At 43.7% G+C, this 23,461-nt stretch overlaps 1 protein-coding gene and 1 long non-coding RNA gene across 3 annotated transcripts in view; one reads left to right on the top strand and one right to left on the bottom strand.

The window, feature by feature from the left end:
* Nucleotides 1-2,861: 2,861 nt before the first annotated feature.
* Nucleotides 2,862-4,850, top strand: LOC114002675 (cytochrome c oxidase assembly factor 7). The gene is made up of 3 exons (XM_027748834.2): nucleotides 2,862-3,049; nucleotides 3,120-3,260; nucleotides 4,260-4,850. The coding sequence occupies exons 1-3, from the start codon at nucleotides 2,944-2,946 to the stop codon at nucleotides 4,706-4,708; spliced, it is 696 nt and encodes a 231-aa protein (XP_027604635.1). The 5' UTR covers nucleotides 2,862-2,943; the 3' UTR covers nucleotides 4,709-4,850.
* Nucleotides 4,121-23,461, bottom strand: part of LOC120323129 — a 33,229-nt gene continuing 13,888 nt past the window's right edge. Inside the window, exons 3-7 of one of the 2 annotated variants that reach the window (XR_005563312.1) lie at nucleotides 19,591-19,684; nucleotides 17,249-17,381; nucleotides 15,135-15,208; nucleotides 7,743-7,878; nucleotides 4,121-6,697 (exon numbers count right to left, since the gene is read on the bottom strand). This is a non-coding gene — a long non-coding RNA (uncharacterized LOC120323129). The remainder of the gene's footprint in view (nucleotides 6,698-7,742; nucleotides 7,879-15,134; nucleotides 15,209-17,248; nucleotides 17,382-19,590; nucleotides 19,685-23,461) is intronic. The other variant, XR_005563313.1, reaches the window with a different exon arrangement.

The raw sequence follows: 23,461 nt of genomic DNA, 5'->3' as shown, positions 1-23,461 counted from the left end.
CTCCCCGACCTGGAAGTGAATGTGCCTGAGCCGGCCGGGACGCGACGCCAAGCCCGCCTCCCTTAAAGGGGCTGCGCCGGCACAGCTTTGTGGGGTGCCGGGAGAGCGGAGCTTCTCCAGGGCTCAAAGTGTGAGGAGAAGGGGCCATTGCTCAGCAAAACCCATCGGCCTCGCTGGTTACTTGTGTGCGGGGAACCTTCCTGCCGCCTGGTTGCTCTGGGTTTGGAGCCAGGATTCGGGAACACCGAGGCACCAGGAGTGCCCGGGCTGGAGCAGGTGAGCTGCAGCTCCCTGTGTCTGGACCTCTCACAGCCATGAACCGGTGTCACTTCTTGCTTCGTGCTCACAAGCCTCTGAAATTTGTTTCCTGAACGAACTAGTTTATTCTGGTAATATGAATAGTAGCCTGCACCACTACAGTCGCTTTTGCCATTTACTTTGGAGAGGAGCTTTGCCATAAGGAATAAACTATTACAAATAAAGTAATTTCAGGATTCAGATATAGTAGTAGTGAGGAAAACCTGTCTCCCAACTAATACGTACTACAATGTATTGCTTGTAAAGGGAATAGAGTTATTTTTTGTTTCAGAATACAAAGTAAAGAGTAATACAAGTACCCCGACCAAATAAAATGAATTTATAGAGTTTACTCTTGAAGAAATGCTGATTCTACATACAGAAGCTTTGGATAACTGTTGTTTGTAAACCAGCAAGGCACATAAATACATATTAAGGTATAATTGCTACAATAACTTACATTTCTGCCATTACAAGCTGACAAAATATTCTACAAATACTATGAAGCACAGTTTTGCCTGTTTAAGGACTACATAACAAGGGTCAGTTATAGTCCCAATTCTTTAGATTAGGGTGCTGATGTAGAGAAAATAAATTATGTACTCTGGATCTGACAAGAACAGAATTAAGAGTCTTCATGTTCTGAATTTAACTTAAAAATCTAATCTCCTTAGAAGAAATAATTTATATTATTATGAACACAGAAATTAGCTTAGATTAGGAAGGAGCTGGTCTTATTATTCTTGGTCCATTATGAGTTTCATCCACTTCCTAATGCCTTTACAAACTTCCAGGCTGTTCTTTTGATACCTGTATAACAAATTCACTGATTCACTCCCAACTTCTGTACAGATGTCACCTTCTCTTTCTCATTCCTTATGGATTTATGATAGAAACTATCTTCCTTTCTCCTGTCTGGGCTCAGACAGTGAAAACTTTGAAGTGACAGACTGATCCCCTGCTCCCAGTGCCAGTTCTTGGCCTGCCCCGCTGTACTTGGGAATCCTCTCTGTCACTCCATTCCTAGTTTGGAGAGGCCGTATGGCTGAGTTGGCACCGGCTCAACATCGGCATCAGAAACTGCAAAGGCAAAATCCCAGCAGGAGCACACTCTTCAAAGACTTAAACCAACAAACTCAAGGAATTTCTAGTGACTCTGTGCAAACTGGAATGTTTTTCAAAGATGTTTTTTCAAAGAAACAATATTTCTGGTACAAAATCAGTTAATTTTCCAAAAGCCCTCTCCCGAACACAAGCTTCCCACAGTCTCCAATCGCAGCCAGCATGGACCAAATGATGTGTATCTTCTTGCTTGTGTTCTCTAGTGGGTTTGGGTCAATACATTTTGAACACAAGATTTTAGCTTCCTATGAAAAATGTGTTTTAACTGCAATCCAAATTTAGAGCAGTCTGAAAACTTTTAGGGAAATACTTTAGAAGCTGTAAATGGTGTTTCAGCCATGTGCCCAGCTGAGTTTGCTGCCAGTCTGGCTGATGATGGTTGGTCACAATTAGCTCCAGCCCTTAATAAACGATTGGGCTTTTTCCTATGGGACTCTCTACACAGGATTTAACTGAGTTTTATTTATCCCAAAAACTTGGCAAGCCGGTCTTATCCTACTGAAATAATTTGGGACAAAGCCTTTGCAAATATTCTCTGTAATTCATTTTAACTCAAGCGTACTTTCACATTAATTTTAACTCTAAGCAATTCATCACATAAATTTCTAATGTGCTGCTTTACAGAAAATTCGGTTTGTGCTCAAAACTGCTGGAATTGGATAGTGTGCCATGTTTTGTGTAAGTATTCTAATATCACATTCGGGTTAAGTTCATCCATAGCGTTGTCAGTGCCCATCTCCGGAAGTGTTAAAGGCCAGGTTTGATGGGGCTTGGAGCAACCTGGCCCAGTGGAAGATGTCCCTGCTCATGGCAGGGGGTGGAACGAGCTTTAAGGTCCCTTCCCACCCAAACCATTTCGTGATTCTCAGATCACTGGAGAACCAAGGTTTGATGTGTGTTAAGCGCTTACCAGTCCCTGAGTGTTTTTAGCGCCCCTGACACTGCCAGCTCAGAGACACTCGGTGTCAGGTTCCAGCTCTTCCAAGAGCACCTCCAAGCTTTTGTGGCACCACAGAAAGGGGCGGTGGCTGAGAACAGTCTCTCGCCGCAACTCCTCCGTTCTGAGTTGGAAATTATGGAGCTGTTAATCCAGACAAAAGCATGCGGGAGGCAGATGGGGGAATGGGGGAAGCAACCGTGACTCGTAAGCCATGCAGAGCGCATTAATGTACATAGTCTCGATTGTCTCAGTCTCAGACATGTCTCAACTTGTGGACTGGAGTGTTCCGAATCAGACCGAGAATACACATCCAGTGGTGCAAAACTGAGAGTAAAATACTAACAGCGTGCTATCGCTTAAAGCTGCTGAACTGTCAGAGTTCCCGGTGAGAGCGGGAGGGAGCGGCGATGGGAGGAGCGGTGGGGGAATGGCCGGCCGACGAAGGAGCAGGGGGAGTGGCCGGGGAAGGGGCGGGAGGAGAAGGAGCAGAAGGAGTGGCCGGGGAAGGGGCGGTCCCGGTGCCGCACGGAACGCTCGTTCCTCGCGGGAGCGGCCCCGCGATCTGCCCGTGCCCCGGCGCGGTCATGGCGGGGTTCATCAACTTCGCGGACGAGGAGGAGGTGCGGGCGTACCTGGAGAACCTGCACGTGGAGTACAGCTACCAGTGCTTCAAGGAGAAGGACCCGGACGGTAAGGGCCCCGCCGCCCCCCGCTCCCGGCGGGCCCGGCGGGAGCTTATCCCCTGTGCCGTGCCCCGCAGGCTGCCAGCGCTTCGCGGACTACCTGGACACCATCAAGAAGGACTTCGCGGCCGCGGCGCGGGTGATGCGCGACAACTGCGAGGAGCACGGGCACAGCGAGAGCTGCTACAAGCTGGGGGCCTACCAGGCCCTCGGCAAAGGTGGGCCGGGGGGCTCTTGCTTTTGTAAAGGTGCCTAGCACCTGGAGTCAGAGAATTGAATCACCAAGGTTGGAAGAGGCCTTTAGGATCATCAAGTCCAACCGTTCATCCAGCACTGCCACTGTAACCCCTAATCCACATCACCCGGCGCCGCATCCAGACACCTCTTAAACCAGGGATGGTGACTCCTCCACCTCCCTGTATCAATACCTGACCACCTGTTCCAATACCTGACCCCCTCCCCCGAATACCTGCGTGTCATCCTGACCTTGAAGGAGCCCCTGTCCCGCCCCTTTCATGGTCACCTCATAAAAGCAGGGGAAGGGTGGAAACCTGTAAATTGCTTCCTTCTGAAGTATCAGCTGTAGGTTAACCACGTGTATTATTTTTTTATAATTACATCTGTATAAGTGGTAAGTATAGACAGGGCTCAATGTTGCAGTGTGTTCAGTTCTTAAGATTAGGATTTCTTCTCTTTTAGAGAAAGTAAGAAAGTCACTGACTGGTAACCCTGCTTACCTAGGTAGCCCCCGAGTCTGCCCAAAATGTATTTGCTGGTACAGTAATGGGAAGCAGTTAAATGAGTGGAACATCTTCCAGATGACAATACTAGTAAGGAAAAATATTTGTACTGTAGCTGAAAACTAGTAACAGTTTCAGTGCATGTGTAGGTATACTGGCAAAATATTTGCCTCGTGTAAGTAAGAAATCCATGGATATAGTAGTGGAAAGAGTGTTTTGTTGGTTTGGCTTATTTTTTGGTTACAGGTGCTGTTGTGATTACTTATGAGTGGAGGAGAGTTTCCTAAGTCAAAGACATTGCAAAACCTTTGTCACTGAGACAATGGTGGTGTCTCTGAAGTCCTAAATGTTGACTGTGGTATCTAGAGAGAGGGATGCTGTATTTCCAGTGGGAAGGGAAGCATGCTGCAAAGCAGAGAGACCTCCTATCTGTTTTATCATGTCCTTACTGAAATGTTTTGGGTTCTTGGCTGACAGGTGGACTTGAACCAGATTTGAAAGCTGCCTACAAGTCTTTCCTGAAGTCATGTGAGAAAGGTGGGAAGAAGTCAGTGAATGCCTGTCACAACGTCGGGCTGTTGGCCCACGATGGGAGAGTGAACAATGACAAACCTGACCTCGTGGTCGCTAGAGACTATTACACAAAAGCCTGTGATGGCAATTTTGCTGCCAGCTGCTTCAACCTGGGTGTGATATACCTGCAGGGGGCACCTGGGGTCCCCAAGGACATGGGCCGTGCCCTGAAGTACTCACTGAAAGGGTGTGAGCTGGGGCACATGTGGGCCTGTGCCAATGCCAGCCGCATGTACAAACTGGGAGATGGCGTGGAAAAGAATGATGCTAAGGCAGAGGATCTGAAAAACAGGGCAAAACAGCTGCATAAAGAACAGAAAGAAGCTTCGAGTTCTTTAGTGTTTGGGCAGTAATGTTAGTTGCAGTTATTAAGACTGCAGTTTTATTAAATGGCAAGTGAAATTATTTAAACTGGAGCATACAGTTTTCACTTAAATAAATATCCTGTATTTGGATATGCAAATAAACTTATATTTTTGTGAATGCGATAAATGACTAACTCTCCTGTGCCTTTCTACATTTTTGAATACGCGAGTTCTTTAAGTGTATTGATCAGATACATTCTCTTTTTTAAAGAAGTTGAAAACTGGCCTTTTGGAAGTTTGTCCCCATGGTGTCAAGTACAAAGGCTCTCTCCTGTGTCCAGTGCTTCAGATCCGAGGCTTGTGCTCAGACGAGTTGTAACACACACAAAAATCACAGTTGCAGTTCTGACCTCCTGGGCAGTCAGAACTGTGCCATCTCCCACACAAGCACTTGTGGAACTAGGATAGCTGCACACTTAGGTGAGCTGCTCTAAGGCAGGGGTACTCAGCTGTAATTCCATAGGCTTAGACCAATTCCTAGCTCCTTCACTTATCTCCTTCACTTGCCAGCTGGTTTGTGACTGTGTGCCTGGGTGCTTTAGGTTTGCTCTCCAACACACATGATCACCCCTTATTCAATCACACACAAGTTATTTTACTTTTCTGACAGCTTCTGTAACATTATGTTCTATTTTTTTATAATACAGATTTAGGGAATAAGGTGCTAACTGATCAGATCTTGGATTCAAATCCATAGCTTAATTATATCCAAAATGTTAAGTAAACATGCAGATTCTGGAACAGCTCTCTAAATAAGCAGGTCCGTGAGTGTAAATGTATTCATGCACTGACAGGATCCTTTCTAATTTTGGTATGTATAAATACATGGGAAGTTTGTGATATGTGTGTGTATGTTTTGCTGTAAATTCACTGCTGATTTAGAACATGAATGCTCTGGTGTGAATAAAGGTACAAACTTACTATTGAAATAAGTGAAGTGGGATTAAAAGCAACACTAATTTGGCCGTTGCCATAACTGAAAGCAGAATTGTTAGAATCTACATGTATGAATTAAAGCTTGACTATGCTTTGAACATACTTCCTGGAAAGGAACTGCTTCCTGCTGGAATAGAACCCCCGGCGGGACAGCACAGCAGCGACAGGGACACACCGTAACAACAGATGGCAGTGTATGAAAACATTATTGCAAAGGCTCACAGGGCCTCTGGCTTGTGTATTCAGCAGCCTGGAAAAACAAATAGTGGTGACAAAAGTGAAAGTAATTCTTCTGTTAACAGTTAATATTTTATGACAGTTCAGAAAGGTAAAGCTCTTGGAGGAACACACTTTGCCCAATTCTTTGCGATTCTGGACATTTGTTTAACTTGGGAAAGGTAAGTAAATGCTACCTCTGTGCAGTGTAACACTAGTAATAAAACAGACTGTGTGTGTTCAGAAGTAAGCAATTACTGTCGGGTCAGGGCACTGGAGAATTGGGTGACATTTTAAGCCCTGATCTGTTTTTTGAGCTTGCAATACTCACTGCCTCAGAGTGGCCTGTTCAGATCCTCAGTCCAGGCACCAGAGCAAGCTTTCTTCCACCAGGACTAATGATTTTTAGTGAACCCTCCCAGGAACCTCCAATCAACACAGGCACCTGGGAACATCCTCAGTAAAAGCAACACGTGTTTCAGACAATTAAAGCCACATATAAAGTGCATGCTGTGGGAGACCTTTGCATAGCACTTGAGAACTCACAGACTTGCAGAGTTTAAATATTACAAAAAGAAGCATTTTCATAAAAGCTGTTAAGTGTGTTGGTAAGATAAGTTTATGAAGTATCATCCAATTTTGTACCACCGGTTGAAAAGGCAAACCCAAATTAAGGAAGGCTCTTAAGACTGTGTTTCCAGTCTGTCTCTGAACAGTTTGCTGCCTGTTCTGCACACACCTATACCTTTTTTACACAGATACTGATGATGCTGATGAGTATGGTCCCCTTCTGTAAGACTCTTTTCCCTCCAAAGTGACATGGCACTAAAAAAAAAAAAAGATGAGTCTCATTTCAGTGTATTACAAATTCTATGTGGTTAATGCAATCTGTAGCAGCATATAGCCTCTATGAATAGCAGTCTATTCTCAGCCTCAAGATTATATTCAGGAGACATAATCAAAATCTGTTAAGAGGTGAAAATTGTCCTGCAAATCTTGGCTTATAACCATCTTGCTCTAGTATTATGAGGGTATTACGAAAAGGCTCATATTTCCTGCTGTTTCTTTTTACCTGATGTTACAAAGGCTAAATTTTATTTTCTCCTGGGAAGAAAACTTTCTTCAAAGCCTCTGAGGTCGTAAAGAAAGAGTGACAGATATGTGATCATAATAGCATGCTTGGAAATGTTGAAGAACCTGTTAATCTCTTCAGGATCAGTGGGTTTTCTAAGAAATAAAAGAATTTGTCTCGGTTTCACAGCTCCTAAACCTTTCCCTTTCATTTTTTTGCATTGATCTAAGCTCACACCGACCTCTGTTAATAAAGCAGCAATACACTTCAGAAGGAATGGTGACCAGCTCTAATTAATTAAATAGACTTGTGGATACCTGGCTGTAAATGATGAAAGCATTCTCTGCAGGATGCTTCCTGCAGCTCTGGAAAGATCACCAGTGGAGTGCTGGCTTTGTACCAAGATTAGAAACACTGGCGCCACATCATGTTGTGTCATTAAGTGTCATTTGGGTTAATTCTGGACAAAAGATGCAGTTGGGTAAAGGAGCCACATGACATTGCAGAAACAGAAAAACAGACTTGTTCTGGTGGTTCTGTTTCTGTGTTATATTGTAATAAAAGCAGTTTTGCATCTTTCTTACTGTTTATTCAGCCGTCAGTGGCAACTCCTCTCTGCAGTGTGTGTGTGAAGGGACTTCTTGTGGCTGTACATACCCACCTAGAGGGACAGTCTGGGGGACTGTGTTTGTGTCATTGCCACACCAAGAAACCAGAATGAGAGTGTTCCTTGTTACAGCACAACCTTTTTATTGTGCTGTACAGAAAGAAATACTCTGTCAGCAATTTTTCACTCACCATGTGAGAGAGAAGAACTCTCAAGTAGCTTTTCTTCTCCTTTGGTAGATGGCGAAGGAAGAATTCCTCCTTCCCTTGTGCTTCCCAGCATCTCATCCACTAGACCTCAGAATGACACAGTTCTTCTCAGGTTGGCCTTTTTGAGGGGGGAAGCAAAAAGAGAGAGAGGAAAAGGAGTCATGACACAGCAAGAAACGCATTAGAAAACAAGCAATATCAGTTGTGTCATCATTGCAATAATCTGTGCTGGGGTAACACCCAGGTGTCCAGTTCAGACCCTGCTATTGGGCCAATTGTGTGCCCCCATAATGCCACCCCTGATCCAGAGATGCACAGGCTAAGAGTCAGGATTGTACAAAGTCCCTACTACATATTGCAGCAGTAAACACTGGTGTCCTGCTCTGATTTTCCAGACACTGTATCAGCAATATGGCCTAGAATCCTCACAAAACAGATTCTCCAAGACTCAGAAGGATCAATTCTGTGCCAAATTTTCAACGTCTGAATTAGTTTGCCATGTCTGTAGCCTCCCAGTGCTTTCATTTTTCAGTATCCACACTTGAAGCAAGCACAATAACCACGAATTACACTAATTTCAGATTATATCATATATTTCTGATTTGATGTTATTGCCTTCTACTCCTAACACTACTTACAATTACTATTGCTATATTCATTCCGAATATGTTTTATGTTTCTTACAGACACACCTTTTCAGTCTTGTTTGTAATACCATAATACATTTGTTTAATATTTTATAAAGTATTTTTGTAATCCTTTTTCTCCCTAATCAACTAGTAGGAAATTTGTGTGCTATGGAATTACAAAATTTAGGCCACTTTGGAGTGGTGATTTCAGATGGGGATTTGTGAATAGCATAATTGTAATACATGCATACACTCCCATTCATGAGTATGGTGGAAGTTCTCTGTAGGATCTCATTCTGTCTATGCAAGACTGAAGTACGGTGCTTTAAGCAACCCTAGAGAGTTTTTCTTAGCAACTGAGAGGCTTCTGATGGAAGAGAAGAAAGAAAGAAGATGAAATTCCTCCGTGTTAATACCACAGTTGTTATCCACAGCATTCTAGTGCACTTCACCCAGTGAACCACAAGGCACAGAGTCCTTTTCAGCTTGCAGAGCCATTCCATATGGAGTTGGGGTAAGAAAGACATCAAAGAAAATGTTCATTGTTTGGCCATGATGTAATTTCATGACTTGAACTAACCTGAATTTGTGTTAGAAGTTCCTTATTCTGATAGTCCTTGTTTGACACGTAATGGCCTGGTCTGAGCATTTCATTGTCTCACAAGAAAAAGTGAAAAGAAATGGGCTGGTTTCCTTCCAGCTCTCCTGCCACTGGAAGCATGCCATGTTCCTATAGAGCTTCCTGCCCAGGAAAGCAAACTCTCTTTGCTTTGCAACAATCTTTCCTGCAAAATCCTGAGAAGGAAACCTGGATTATCTCTGTAGTTGAGGAAAGGAGGACAAAGCACTGAATGACTATTGGCTCATGGCAGGTCACACGGTGCCAGTAGGGGCCCAAACTGATTATTCTCCAAATCATATTTATCATGGCAAGGACTTGTCAATTCTTTGCAAGCCAAGAAACACTGAGATGGGAAACTGGCCTTTGAATGTTATTCAGATAATATTTAGGGAGTATTATTCCAGAAAGATGTGATAGCCACCTCAGCAAAAGTGTTATCAATAACTGTTGAACAGAAAATAAGAAGCTGTGGCACTGTCAACACCACAAGCAGCCTTGCTTAGTTACCTTCAGGGAAGTTATTTTCTGTACCTTCTTGAGTGAAGAGTTTTCTCTACAGCATTATTTTACTTATTTGTTCTGCAGTTGGTCCAAGCCCTCAGAGAGATCAGATATAATTTGAAACCCTGAGCTTATTTTAAGTTCTTTTCTGCTGGGTTTTGTGAGTTTTACACATTCCTAAGAACCCAGGGGTTGACACTAGAGAATGCCAGGGACTGACACAGTTATAAAAGCCACAGAATCTGTGAACAAATTCAATACAAGTGATGGTTCCATAGGAGCAGCACAAAGGCTTTGTTACAGCAAACAGTAAAAACTTCCCACACCCTTTAAGAGTTAAGCAAAACATCTCTGCAGTGTACTTGACTGGGTAATTTCTGTTTGCTGTGTACTGCAGCAGGAAATGCTCAAGTGTGATGTTTGCTGACTGTTGTGTTCATTGCTCCCACAGCAGGCTATGGACATTTCCAGATCACACTATCACACCATAGTGACAGTGCTGATCCATTGATGGCTTAAACTGCAACAAAAATTAACAGCTAGTTAATATAGTTCTATAAATGATAGGAGATAGGTGATGTCTAGTGATTGCTTCTAATTCTCTGTGAACTTTCTTTCCTAATTTAATGCCATTCTAATATGTGTGTTAAACTAAAGCCTATGGTCAGAGAGCATTTTCTTACGCTGTAGCTGTACCCTAGTGATCTTTAGGTAAGAATGTAAAGCATTCAATCCTTTCAAATGCAGTATGATTTTGCCTTAGACACTGTGCAGTTACAAGTTGCAGCCTAAGGCTATATTTATACCATAGCAGAGCCCTGGAAATATTATATATATACTACTTTCCCCATTACAATCTTCGGGGAACAATTTCAAGAAAGGGTTTTGACCCATGATTTGAATAAATAAATAACCTCCACTTGATTTCAATTACTGTCTCTCCTCAGTATTTTGCAGTTCTGACCGAGGACACTTGCTGTCATCCCACAGGCAGATACATTGCACCAATCAATGAGAGCTTTGAGCCAAATTGTGGAAAAGTTTTATATCTTAGAAGCACCAGTGGAATTGTTGCCCTCTGGAGAGCCAAAGGCAAGGTCCTCTGCCAGAGTGCAATGCCAGAATCACACACACAGTCTGGGAAAATGGCATAGAGAAGCAAGCCAAGGCACCTGGTGCTCAAGAAAACACATTTCTCAAGCTTCTTAGTGCACTCAAAGGGCATTAATGTTGCTGAGGGCATACATAGGGTGACAAAAAGAAAGTCAGTAAACATCTTTTGATGTGTGAGTATGAAAAAAACAAACCTTTTTGATTCAGTTCCTGCTCACTAGGCTGAACCAGAGATATTGTGAGGCTGGGAGGCAGACACAACCTTGAAACCTAATTACATTGAAGCTTAATGCTTGAAAATTTGCTTTCAGAAAGGTCCTTGTGCAATCGGGGCTATGGGCTGTTTCTCTGCTTTTGTCCTGCCACTGCACATTGATCAGATCAATGTGTGGAGAGGAATTGATCGAGTACTCTCTGTGCCTGGAGGCTTGAACGAGTAAGTGCCAAACATCAACGCTGTTTCTTGTTAGAACTTGCTTTGTGCAACACTGCTCAGCCCATGAATCCAGTTAAAACCAAGGGGACTCCGCACACTTTCTGCAGCACATCAAGCGTCAGCTTCCCTCACCTGGGCCCTGTGTGATTGCTTTAAAGGACTGCTGGAGTGTAACTCAGCTTGACCCAAGCACTCCAAGAAGTCAGTTCATAGCAGAGCTGGTGAAGAAAAACAGGATCAAAATACCTGAGAGTCTGAAAAGAAAGGCATCTTCACAACAAAAATGATCTGGAATAAACTGCATAGCAGAGAAATTATTTCTAGCTAGAACTTACTCGTCCTTACACAAAATAAGATCATCTGATTAATTAATTCAAAGTGAATTCTATTTTTTCTCACTGCTCAGTCAGTAAAAGAAAAGGACAAGTAACTCAATGTGGCCACTGAAGTACCTCTTGATCCCAGGAAAGGCCCATATCAAACTGCTTTCTTCCCAGACGCGAACAGAGTGTAGCAAGAGCTACAGTAACACTGTGTGCAACAGGGAGGCAGCTACGAGTCCTTAGAGATGCTGGACTACCTTGTCAATGCTGGAGATAAAGAGATAACGACTTCCAGAGCTTGGTCCCAGCTATGTGTGTTCCTAAAGGAAACCATCGCAATCCAAAGACTATTTTGCTGTTCGACAAAGGAACTAGATCCAGATTATGGCTTATTCAGATGTTTGCTGGAATATAATCCCAAATCAGATCAAATTAGCTCTCAGATATCTGCAAGGTGTCTGGGCAACCTGAAACGGAAATCTTTCACAATTCATGGTCTTCTCTGTTAATTCCTCTACAATCCATAAGGAGTGAAACTCCCAGCAGGAATATGCACCTATGGCACCAACACATGGCTGTTGATGTGCATTTATCAAATAAGGGCCAGGTTTAAACCCCCGTGGGGCAGAGGAGGCGAGGGCTGGGACAAAAATGTAGTCTTTCTTCACAGGCTTCTTCACTTGTCATCTGCAGCCAGGCCTGAACCAGTGGGTAGGGGCACACACACACACACACACACACACACACACACACACACACACAGAGGTCTGAGTTTTGGAAACTGAGCAAGTTTTTGAGTTCAGACCCAGCTGTGCATTTACTTGATGGGTTTGCAAGAGATGTTTGAATCATCTCCAGAATCCATTAAAGGCTGAAGAGTGGAGGCAGTCTAAGTGCTCCGAATGGATAAAAGATTAGAACTAGACATCTATATTTAAAAATACCCCAACCTCAGCCCCACAACAAAACCCAGATGTTCTCAGGATAGGATGAGCCTTTTGTGTGCTGTCCTCTCCACATGCTGCTCAGCAGTGCTTTTCTTATTTTCCTGTGAGAGGACTGTTCCCTTGGCTACCAGTGCTGGCCTGTAATAGTTAGCATTTGGGCAAAGGATGTTTTTCTTTCATTCCTGCAGGAGCACAGGGAGCACAACTGGACAGATTTCTGGTAGGCAACAGCTCCATATGATACCACTGAATCAAGTTATGTGATTTTTTGCCCTGCTGCACCCTTCCCTTCCAGGTGCTGCTCCAGGTCATCTCTGGATTTCTGTTGGCCACTGCCTTGTCAGAGAAGTGCTAACAGGACGTGAGCTTTGGGGCTTGTTTCTCTGCACAGGAGACAGCACACACTCCCTTTGCTGCCCCAGCCACAGGTATGCATTTACAGCCACATGCAGCAGCAGCAACAGCAGCAGCACATCATGAGGCACAACCAGCACAGGCAGCCTCATGCTGACAGGAGGGGCAGGTCACAGCAGACACAGCTAATGCCTGGGAGCTGTAATCAGTGTCTCTTAATCTTTCTGGCTTTCTGTATTAAGGACGTTGTTGCTTTTGCATTAGAGGAATTAGAATAGTCTTGTCTCCTCTTGAGACCTCAAGGTCCTGCCTTCATTTGCCATTAAGTGCTCTGTGAAACTCCATTTCATTAAAGCCTCAACACAGTGACCTTTGCACAACAACCTGCCCTCTGTAGTCCCTCCATAGTCTGAGGCTGCCCTCATTTAAATTACTCTTATGTGAAGGGAATCAAATACATCTTTTTCTTTACTTAAGTGCCTGGAGCAAACTAATGTCTGCAGCCATGAAATGTAACAAAGGGCATCTGATTCAGAGAGCAAGGTAAGGCTTCCAATTTCTATGGAAACTGGAAACCAACGTAATGGCAGGAGCAGAAGAGGAAAGCAAGAACACAGGTCCAAGAGATGAACAGAAACCTTCATATCTCAGACGAAAATTGAGAAGCCAAGGCAATAAATGTGGTGAATGGATGAAGAGTTGTACAGTAGGTAGCTGGGAATGTGGTAAGGACTTGTGATTTATAAGCACCAAATCCTGAGGCATAACAGAAGTAAATAAGGACACCACTAACCTGTACTGAGAGAAAAAGAGGAAAAGTCACAAATACAGAAAGGCTCTGCTGCTTTTATTATTTTTCCCCATGTGTTCTGGGGTGGCCATACCAGATACAAATATGAACAAATCTGAGAATTCAGGGACATGCCTGGTGCTCAGGCTGATGGATCCTATCTTTGTCAGTGGGATTGCTGGCTTTGCCCACCAGAAATGTTCAGAGAAGGGGAGGAGGAACATGGGACATTGGTGCAGGAGCTGTACTCAGGGTTTAATTGTTTTACAGGAATTTGCAGCGTTCTTGCCTAGCTCAGCAACAGAGAGAAGGTGATTAGCAGCTTGGTTTGCTGAGCCTGCGTGACCTGCTTTGCATTTTTGTTGAGAAGATGTGAGGGCTGAAACCTCTCTTTTCAGAGGCCAAAGAGGTTAAACTGCAGGGTCTCACTGCACAGTAAGTGTTGGAGTTCTCCTTCACTTTGGCATCCAGTAGCTGTAACCAAAGAACTGCCCAGAATCCAAGAGCATGGAAGTGCTGGGGGTCCACTGAGTGGTTCCATCAAGTCAGGCAACCAGCTCAGCCCATGACAGCTTTTGTCTTCCTATGAAACAAACTGAATTCTCAATTTTATTTCTACAAAGCCTCTCTCTGTCTGTTTTGCAAATGTAGCTGATTCCCAGTGATCCAATCCTTTGTCATTAACCTGGGGCTCTGCTTTTCCTGGTTTGTTCAAGAGGCATCACTTGAAGGCCACCCCAACCTTGCCCAGGGCACAGCAATGCACCCTCACCCCAGGATTGCTCTCCAGAACATCAGCCACTGCTCCCTGGCTTTCTGTGATGGAAACATCATTGTATTTAGATGCATAAGTCATACTCTTTTCATTCTTGCAGATAGCACAAGGTAATTTTGTATGAACGTTCTCCTGGCGAAATCAAATTTTATTGCAGGATGAGTGATATTTAAATGTATCGCCATGGGACACGAATACACAGATTAATAATGTATGTGTTAGATAGAAACCTGGGCAAATTGAGCTAGAAGGGCACAGTCTTGTGATTATGCAGTCTATTTCTCTGCCCCAAGCCAGAATTATCTGTATTTATCATCCCTGGAGCTATCTGCCCTGCTTAACCTCTGCCAGAGGCTTCAAAGTCTCTGCAGGCAATTTCTTCCTGTGTTTACTGATCTGCCCAGCAGAAAACTCATATTTTCCTTAACCACCACAAATACAATGAATAACTAGTAAAAGAACAACATGCAAACAAGCAAGAAGAACCCAGAAGCACAGATGCAGGAGCCCTGGCAGTCTAGGGGAAGCCTTACTTGATTTGAACATTTGTTTAGTTCAAGTTGACTACAGTAGGGTATTGTCTGCAATCAGGTGAAGCACAACAGTCCTTTCAGCATTCTGGGAGGTGCAGACAAGATATGATTCTTCAGCATCAGAAAAGATAACTAGCAAAGGGTCAGGGTAAAAATGCAGTTCATTGCAATGAGAGAGAGAGGCAGAACAAATGAGGGTAGCTTCTTACACTAGTGGTAAGGATCATCCCAGATTTATCTTTCAATTGTAAAGTGTAACTGCTCTTCAATTTTTATTGTTAGTGCTGTCATTGCAATGATATGCTAGAAATTAACTGCTTTATTTCTTTATTGATAAGAAAAGAGATTTACCTGCCATGTGATACGCTGATATTTTCAAGCCAGTACAAAGATTTTATCAGACGTCCCAGATAACTGAATAATACCTGGAATTAGAGGAAAGGAAAATAGTGGAAACCTGCTGCTCCCAGTTTCTGTTCCATTAGAGGGGCTATAAAGTGCACTAAATCCTGATTTTATTTAAAATACTTTTATTGGAAAGTGAAAGCTCTCCAAAGGCTGTGGTCCAGTTCCCCCGAAAAGAGGATCTGTGGTAGCATGTCCATTGCTGGCACAGAGAGCCCTGCTCTGTCACCGCCCCGGCAAGCAAAGCTAAAAAGCCAAAGCTGCTGATGTGACTAAGCAGCCCGAGATGGTTTTCCAGCCCTAATCTGTTAAACGACATCTGAAGGTTTGTTTGATGAGATGGAATAGAGAAGAATACATTGTCCTTTGAAAGATGGCTTCATAGATCATTTTTTCAGCCAAAACCTCCCATTTCAGACAAAGGAAATCAGAGGAAGCCCAGTGAGGAACATGTGCAAACAGAACTCACCCACCCCCCCAGCTCAGTAAAAAGGCTCCTGGCGTGACCTGACAACTCAGATCATTTCCTTTCAAGCACCTCATTTAGCAGAAGGCCTCAAACCACTTTCACTGACACAATTCTCTTAGATTTCCAAGGAATAAAACACCAGATCCCATTTGCACACTCTGCCATTTCCTTTTTGCATTAAAACTCTGAGCTGCCCTTATCAGGTCAGTGCTGCCTTATCACCTTCCCCAGAAAAGCTTCAGTCATACGTATAATGGAATTAATATTCAGTGCATTCCTCGTGTCTCAGAGCTCCCAATTTAAAATCCCAAGTGCTGGTTTGGGAGCTCCAGCAAACACTAGCAAGGATTGCCAGAATCTCTGTAGCTCCTGCCCTGCCTTGCCATGGGCCTCCCAAGTACAGCAGTGCCCTCAGGGAGCATCTCTGACCACGGGTTGATCCCTGTGGATGGAACAGACCAATGGAGATGGAACAGACCAGTTGGAGCACCAGGGGTAACAGGGCAGTGTTTCCAGTTAGCTCAACATCATGATTCAGTGACACCAGTAACAAATGCAGCCTAAGGAAAGGCAAAGCTGCAGAAACACATTTTATCAGGGACTCAAAAGAGAAGTCAATCTGTTTGCATATATTAGTGGGAGCAATCTCCATTAAAAAGCAAAGGGATGAGACAATTATGTTTTTCATACTTTCTAGAATCCCATGGTTTTTTACTATAGTTTAGTCTCTGCCTTAATCCTGTCTCTCAAAAGCTGGTGGGCTCATACAAGAGATCAGCCCTACCCACCTGCCCTTACTGACCCACAGCCAACTCCCAGGCCCTTCTGGGAAGGCACTCTTCCCAAAAGTACTTGGAGGTCTGCAAAGAATAGGGATGTTTAAAAAGATTTTTGCCTATGAATGGTCTGGAGTGACTAGAAGATGCAGAGAGGTTCAATTTGTCCATACTGACACAGTACACATCTGCATTTTCTCACTTAAAAAAACAAAATTACGTTGATGGGGTTTGTGGTTCCTGTGCTTGCCAGGAGATTGAATGGGGCCAGTTTGGTCAAATGAACCATTTTAAGTGCATTGCTTTGTGCAGGTGTCCTTGGGAAAAAAAAATAAAACAAAACAAAACAAAAGAAACAGCATGAGTCACTAACAGCCTCTTTGTGCTGCAATCACTTGTGGTTTAATTTCCTGAAATGAAAATTTATTGGGACGTCACTGCAAGTAATTTCACTGTTTTCCTTCGGGAACCAAAAGTGCAAAGCATTAAGCTGGCTAGAGGAATGTCAAAGAAGGCAGCAGACATGACAGGAGTCCACAAGTGGCACACACTACCCTGGCTCCAGGCCAGTGAGTGCAGATTTGCATTGTGGCAGTTTCCCCCAAACAGTTGTTCGTCACAGAGTGGCAAAAGAAATTACCTGCAACATTTGCTGCAACAGCTACGTGAGAAAATGGTACATTTTCTTACTGAAAATAAAGAACTCTTAAAATGATTTTGGTCATTATGCACCTTAAATGTCTGTGGCGGTAGGACTACAGGACTAATAGTAAGTGAGGTGGAGGGAGGAACATGAACTGAGAAAAGGCCCTTACCTAATACAGGCAGCAAAACCACCAGCAGAGATTCAGTGCCAGGTTCACAATGAGCTGGAAGCCACAACTCTACAAAGGTGTGAGCACAACACTGCTTCTCATGATACATGACCTGTAAAGTACCACGGCAGCCCTGAGAGAAAACAAGTAAAAAATGTTAGCTAAGGAACACAAGGTGTATATTAAGGGAAGATTTGAAGAATTCAGGTTTACCTATGATGTCAAAGTAATACTTGTACATTTGTTGGTATCTCAGAGAAAAGACTCTGGGGAGAAAAATCTTCTATACTCAGGAGGCTACTGCAAAGGACCTGGAGTACAAACATGGATCAGAGCAGTGGGCAGCACCACTTTTAGCTCTGGAAATTCTAAGTTACCTTATAGTTACTGGTACTATGGCAGAAAATCCTGAAAAACTTGCTAAAACCAGGGATAACTAACTAAAGATTAGGTGCTTCGTTTTCTTTAATCTGTCTTTAGCTCTGGTTCCTGTACACCAATGACATTTTTAACCCTGTGCTCTGACCAAACCCCCCAGGCTCACCCTCACACGGGTGTGCTGACAGAGCTGCGAGGTGTGCGCTGCCTCGGCGGGCAAGGCCAGGACTCACCAGGCTCTCCTGTCTCCTCTTCTGGCCGTTCTAGGATCTGTGCTGCATATTTTGCCCCAGGTGCAGCTGTGCTGTTCACAAGCTAAACCACAAAATGCTGCAGCACCACCCTTCAGACAGAGAGGTGACAAACTGACATGGTGACACTCACAGCTCAACCCGCAGAGTTGTGATATCCATCACAAAGGACATAAACATATTTTTCATTGTATAATGTATATATAAAAGCATTGTGTCTAATTGAATGTGCTCTATCTAAAATAAATTCTTGCTCCCTTTCTGCAAACTCAATGGAAGTCAAAGTAAACCCATCTGTTTCAATCCCCGAGACTAACACTGCTTCCTCTCTTCTATTAACATGAGTATATCCTGCCCTCCCTCGAACGGGAAATGCATCAACCCTGAAGTTTGATTAGTGGTAATCAGAAAACATCCACACCTGCATGGAGGCAGTGGGAGGCTTTTCAATTAAAAATGGATTTTGAGAGCATAATGTCTCTGTTTTGAAAGGACAAATGCATCTCTCAAGGAATATGAGCTATAAAAATAATTTGTGTATTGTGTTTCTTCAAGGACAGTAATGTTATCATAGAATGAAGTGTCTTAATTCCTAGAGAGATTAATTTCTACTCTTTGGAACTAAATACATTCAATGTTACTAAAAAAGTACTGGGGAGCTTTTCAAAGGCTGGATGATAGAACAGCCAGTGATTATCATCTCTCCAGAACCAGGTGTCTTTTTTTTTGTTCATTTTGTTCAAAAACCAGGTGCAAGGACTGTGGTGTGGGGACCTGCACTTGACCCAAAAGCAACCCAGCCAGGATTGCAGCAGGGCAGTGCATGGGGGAGCAGGATGATTATTGCTGAAGAAAGTAGCCTGGCAGGGGAGCAGTGTCTAACTGCAATAAGTGGGTTTTATTAATTGTTTCCAAGTCTTTATTATCTTTAATGCCTGTTGAAATAAAACCATTTGGAAGAAAAGTCCTCCCTGATGGTTTAACTTCCTCATCATTTGGTTAAATACTAAGGATGTTTCTGCTCCTTGTTTGTCAGGTTCCCAGTAAAGCCAGAGGAAGGCAAGATTTAATCTTGCTGTAACACCTAAATATAAACTGTAATCAAATTTATAAGCAGTATCTACAGGCCTCTTTCATAAGCCATAAACAGCTTAGAAAAGTACATCTGTGCACTTCTGTTTCCTTTTCATAGTCTTTCACCTCTGCTTCTATTTCCCTAAACAGAAAGATAATAGTATTAATCTATTCCTTGGAGCTTTTGTGAAGATTCATCAACTAATATTTATGCAGCAAAATGGAATAAGTGCTGTGTAAGTGCTGAGCATCATTACTGTTCTCTCTCTTCATTAGCTCATCATGGACTTGCCAAGAAGCCCAGATAAACACAGAAATTAGCTGTCCTCAAAGTAAGGCAAGTGAGACAGATAACATGACTGCTAGAGAGACACTAATTAAAAATGTTTGCTGTGGGTGATGTCTGTGGCTAACAAAACAACCCTGCGCAATTCAAAGAATCAAATGTATTTCTTTACTCGTTTGAACAAGTTCTGTCTGCAGCAAAGAAGCTCTGAGACTATGTCCAAATTAAATATGCTGCATGTTTCCATGTGGGTTGTGCTTCGGAAAACACACATATAGCAATAAACACAGGGAAAAAGGAGATCTGGGAAGAATTACTGAGGAGGTTTCTGGATTTTAGAATGCAAAACCTACTTGCTGCTTCAGCTGGATTCCTGTTTAAGATGCAGCTGCTGTGGGAGGGACATCCATGAGAAGTGGAAGGACAGCTCTGCTCAGGAGCTCTGCACTATGAAAGGGGAAAGACAGAAAGAAAAACTAAAACCAGAACAAAGACAAATTCCAGGAAAGAAGCCCGGGGGGTCGCAGCGAGGCTGTGGCTGGAGAGCAGAGGTGAGCAGTGACACACCCTTTTCAGGTAGGTGGGCTCTCCAGCTCCCAGGCTCCTGCCAGCACAGGTCAGGGGTGTGCAGTGCCCATGGCACTCGGCATCCACAGCACATGGATCCCCTGCACTGGGAAAGCCACTCTCTGCTACCTCTCTTCCACCTTCATTTAAATGCTGGCTTCCAACTTTCCCTCTTTTTTTTTTGTTACCAAGAAACAACCCTTCACTGCCCCAAGCTCTACCCACTGTGTGATCATTTACTTCTCCACTACGGATCTGTAAAATCCTGAGCTGCCAATGTTTTTTACATTGGAGAACACAAAGCTGATGCAGTGCCAAGTATCTCTCTCAGCTTAAAGACATGCCTTGGGGGAGTTTCTGTCCGGAGCTGCAAAGCTCTGAGCCCAGTTTGCCAGCAGAAGCCCCTGCTCCCTGCAGCAGCTGAGGGAGAGCCGTGCTCCCTGCTCCAGCTATTCTGGAGCGTCTTGCAGCAGTGGCAGGGGCTGCACAGCACCTCAGTCTGCAACTGGCTCCGTCTCTGCAACTGCTGTAGCAACTAACCCCCATTTCCACGGGTTTTTGATGCAGGAATTTAGATTAGTCCCAATACCATCAGGACTTCTCATTTGTCAACCTCGAAGTCTTTCCGTCTGGTCCATCTCAAAGCACAGCTGGTGGTTGTGCTGTTACACCTGCCCAGAACAGCTTGGTGTTTGCTTTCAGAACAGTTTGCCTTCTCTTGGAGACTTTTCATGATGTGGCACAGTGTTATTTTGTAGCTGAGGATGCTGGCATGAGCAGTGCTCAAGTACTTCAGCTGAAATAGTCCAACAGAAACGGCCTTTTTATTACTGCATCGGTCTGACACAGAAAATTGCCACAATTCTCTTCAAAATGTTGCAGGATCATAATCACAGACACTGTCTGAAGGATGCACCAGCATCCAGCTGGGCACGGCAGCAAAGGTGCAAGGGGAAAATGAGAATTTTGGGCAGAGGTTTTTGCAAATAGAAATCCCCCGTTTGGGAAATTGAAAACACATATGAGAATAAAATCAGGCTGTGAAACCCAATTTGCTTTTCTTTTCCAGAAATAACAACTCGATAATAGCATTCTGCTGGACATGAGCTTCAAGAGGAGGTGACTTTATTCCTACTTATGCAGAGAAGTTGAAGTACCCTTCCATTGAAACCCCACAGCCATTTAAGGGTGGGTTTACTTGAGAGACTAATTCCCCCATAACTGCTGGCTGGAGTGGCTGAGTCCTCTGCACAAGCCACTCTTCCCTGTATCTCTCTATATCACAACAGACTCCTGCACTTCCAACCTCCAGCTAAAGCTGCTCCTCCCAGCATGAATCCACAGTGGATGACTTGCAAAATGACAGTTCTCCGGTGTTTTGTTGATCAAGGAGCATCTTCCTAATACACTGATTAAAATTGTGCAACCAGGGAAGGAATAAACATTATGGAAGAAATAACCAACTTCTCACAGCACCTGGAATTTGTGGATTTGGCCTTCCAGTTGGCCAGACTGAGGCCCTATTTGATTAAGTTACGGTATTTTACTTATTACTGTAGTAAAGCCTAAGACTCCTTCTCACCCACCTTGAGCCTGTGGTTCTGGGAAATGCAGAAACTCAGTGAAGAGCTCATCCTGCATAAAACCTTTGCCCTTTGGGCATGCCAGGGTGGGATATCTCAATGCTAAGGAAGGACGTGTCAGAAAGAGAATTGTTGAAACGTAATGAGCCTATACATGGACACACCAATTCTCCAGGAAGCTTTAAATAATAGGCAAATTTAGATTAGACATTAGGAAGAAACTCTTCCCTGTGAGGGTGGTGAGGCCCTGGTGAGAAGCTGTGGCTGCCCCATCCCTGGAAGTGCTCAAGGCCAGATTGGATGGAGCTCTGAGCAACCTGGGCTAGTGGAAGATGTCCTGCCCATGGCAGGGGGTTGGAACGAGATGATCCTTAAGGTCCTTTCCAACCCAAACCACCCGTGGATATGATTCCTTTCACTGATTTATCTCCTCTCCTACACAGAAAATGGACCTTCTTCTCCCACAGTGGAGAGGCTGAGAAGGGCTGAGAGCAGCCAAGGTGCCTTCCCAGGTCTGCTCTTGCCTGAGTTCCTTGGGGCAGCACTGCATTAAGCACTTTGCCTAAAATTGACACTCCCACTGCTTCCTCCTCTTACACAATGTCAGGATTTAGGATTATGATGGAATTGCATCATTTGAGAGGAAGAGATGCTGGACTGCAAAGCCAAAGTGGACATGCCCTTCGGAGCAGTAGTCTGCTCCCTTGGCTCAGATTTCATCGCAACAGGATCACCCTTGTTACAATGCTGCTGTTTGAGATTAGGCTTTATGCTAAATCCATGACCCATTTTCATTCTGGGCTTTGGAAGGTAATTTGCATGCTTCAAATTTTGAATTATTGAAGACAAACTGATAGTTCCAGTAAGGGGCCATAAACTATACAGTGGATGCTGATCCCCTCCAACTCATTCAAATTCAGTCTCTCTCCTAAGGGAATCTGGCTCACAGGTCTTCAAGTCAGAATTCAGCTGGCAGAAAAGACAAACTCAGTTAATGCATTTTAAATGCCGGAGTCAAATCTGGCAGGGAAGAAAGGCCACGTCAGCTCCCAGTCTTTCATTCCATGATGTTACTGGACCGTGTGCTACAAAATCCAAGCCAGATGTCTTTATTATTAACAAAGATTTTCTCTCTAGGAATATCTGGCTACCTGATGGAATCTAATTGACCCTCTTAAAGAGTATTGAACCATTTCTTGTTCTCAACATTTGCATTTCAGGAATGTCCTAAAGGAAAAGGAAGAAGGATTAATGGTGAATGCTGCCCCATAATTTTCTTGATTGTTTCCTTTCAAGAGGAATAATCACCAAGGAGAAGCAGTGAAAACTGCAGATGGTGTGTGAGAATAAGTGCAATGTGCAGTTATAAAATAAAAAGTCTATTTGCCATGAACAAGAGCTAGTAAAAGAAACTCAGTGAAGCAGGACAGCCTTGCTGTGATCAATGTGGTCAGAACCTGACTGTCAGAAGACAAAATGTTCTTTGAGCAGACCATTACATTGCTTATTACATGCTCTCTGCATTTCATAACCGCTCCTTAAAGCAGCCTAAACTTCTGACATGCTCAAAATATTTCCAGATAAGAAGAGAAACACTTCACAGGTAAAGGATATTAGCGATTCTCAAAAAGTAAGTTTTTGTTGGTTTTTTTAGTACGTGTTTCAGAAATTAATAAATGGTTTAGTGCATTTCTTCCATTCAGACTAGGCAAAAAAAAAAAAATTAATCCGTGCAATTTCAACATTTCTGAGCCTGAGGCACCTCCTTATACAACAGATTTTCACTAAAGACATGTAGATGTGGCACTTAAGGATATGGTTTAGTGGTGGGCTTGGCAGTCCTGGGTTAACAGTTGAACTCAATGGCCATAAAAGTCTTTTCCAAACTAAATGATTCTGTGATTCTATGCAGGGGTGCCATCCCACAGCTCTGCTGGGATATCACACATCAGTTGTGACTGAATGTTAAATGCCTCCCCCCTGCTACTCTCAGAGGGTCACCCATGCACCAGAGTCACCTCCCTTCTGCTACTCTGCAAACGTTTGATGGCTTTGCTGGAGAACAGCAGGAGCA

The sequence above is a fragment of the Pipra filicauda genome, unplaced genomic scaffold, assembly GCF_003945595.2.
Source record: "Pipra filicauda isolate LSUMZ 115617 unplaced genomic scaffold, ASM394559v2 scaffold19_size4547281_pilon, whole genome shotgun sequence".
Lineage (NCBI taxonomy): Eukaryota > Metazoa > Chordata > Aves > Passeriformes > Pipridae > Pipra > Pipra filicauda.
This window is presented reverse-complemented; position numbering and strand designations above follow the sequence as displayed.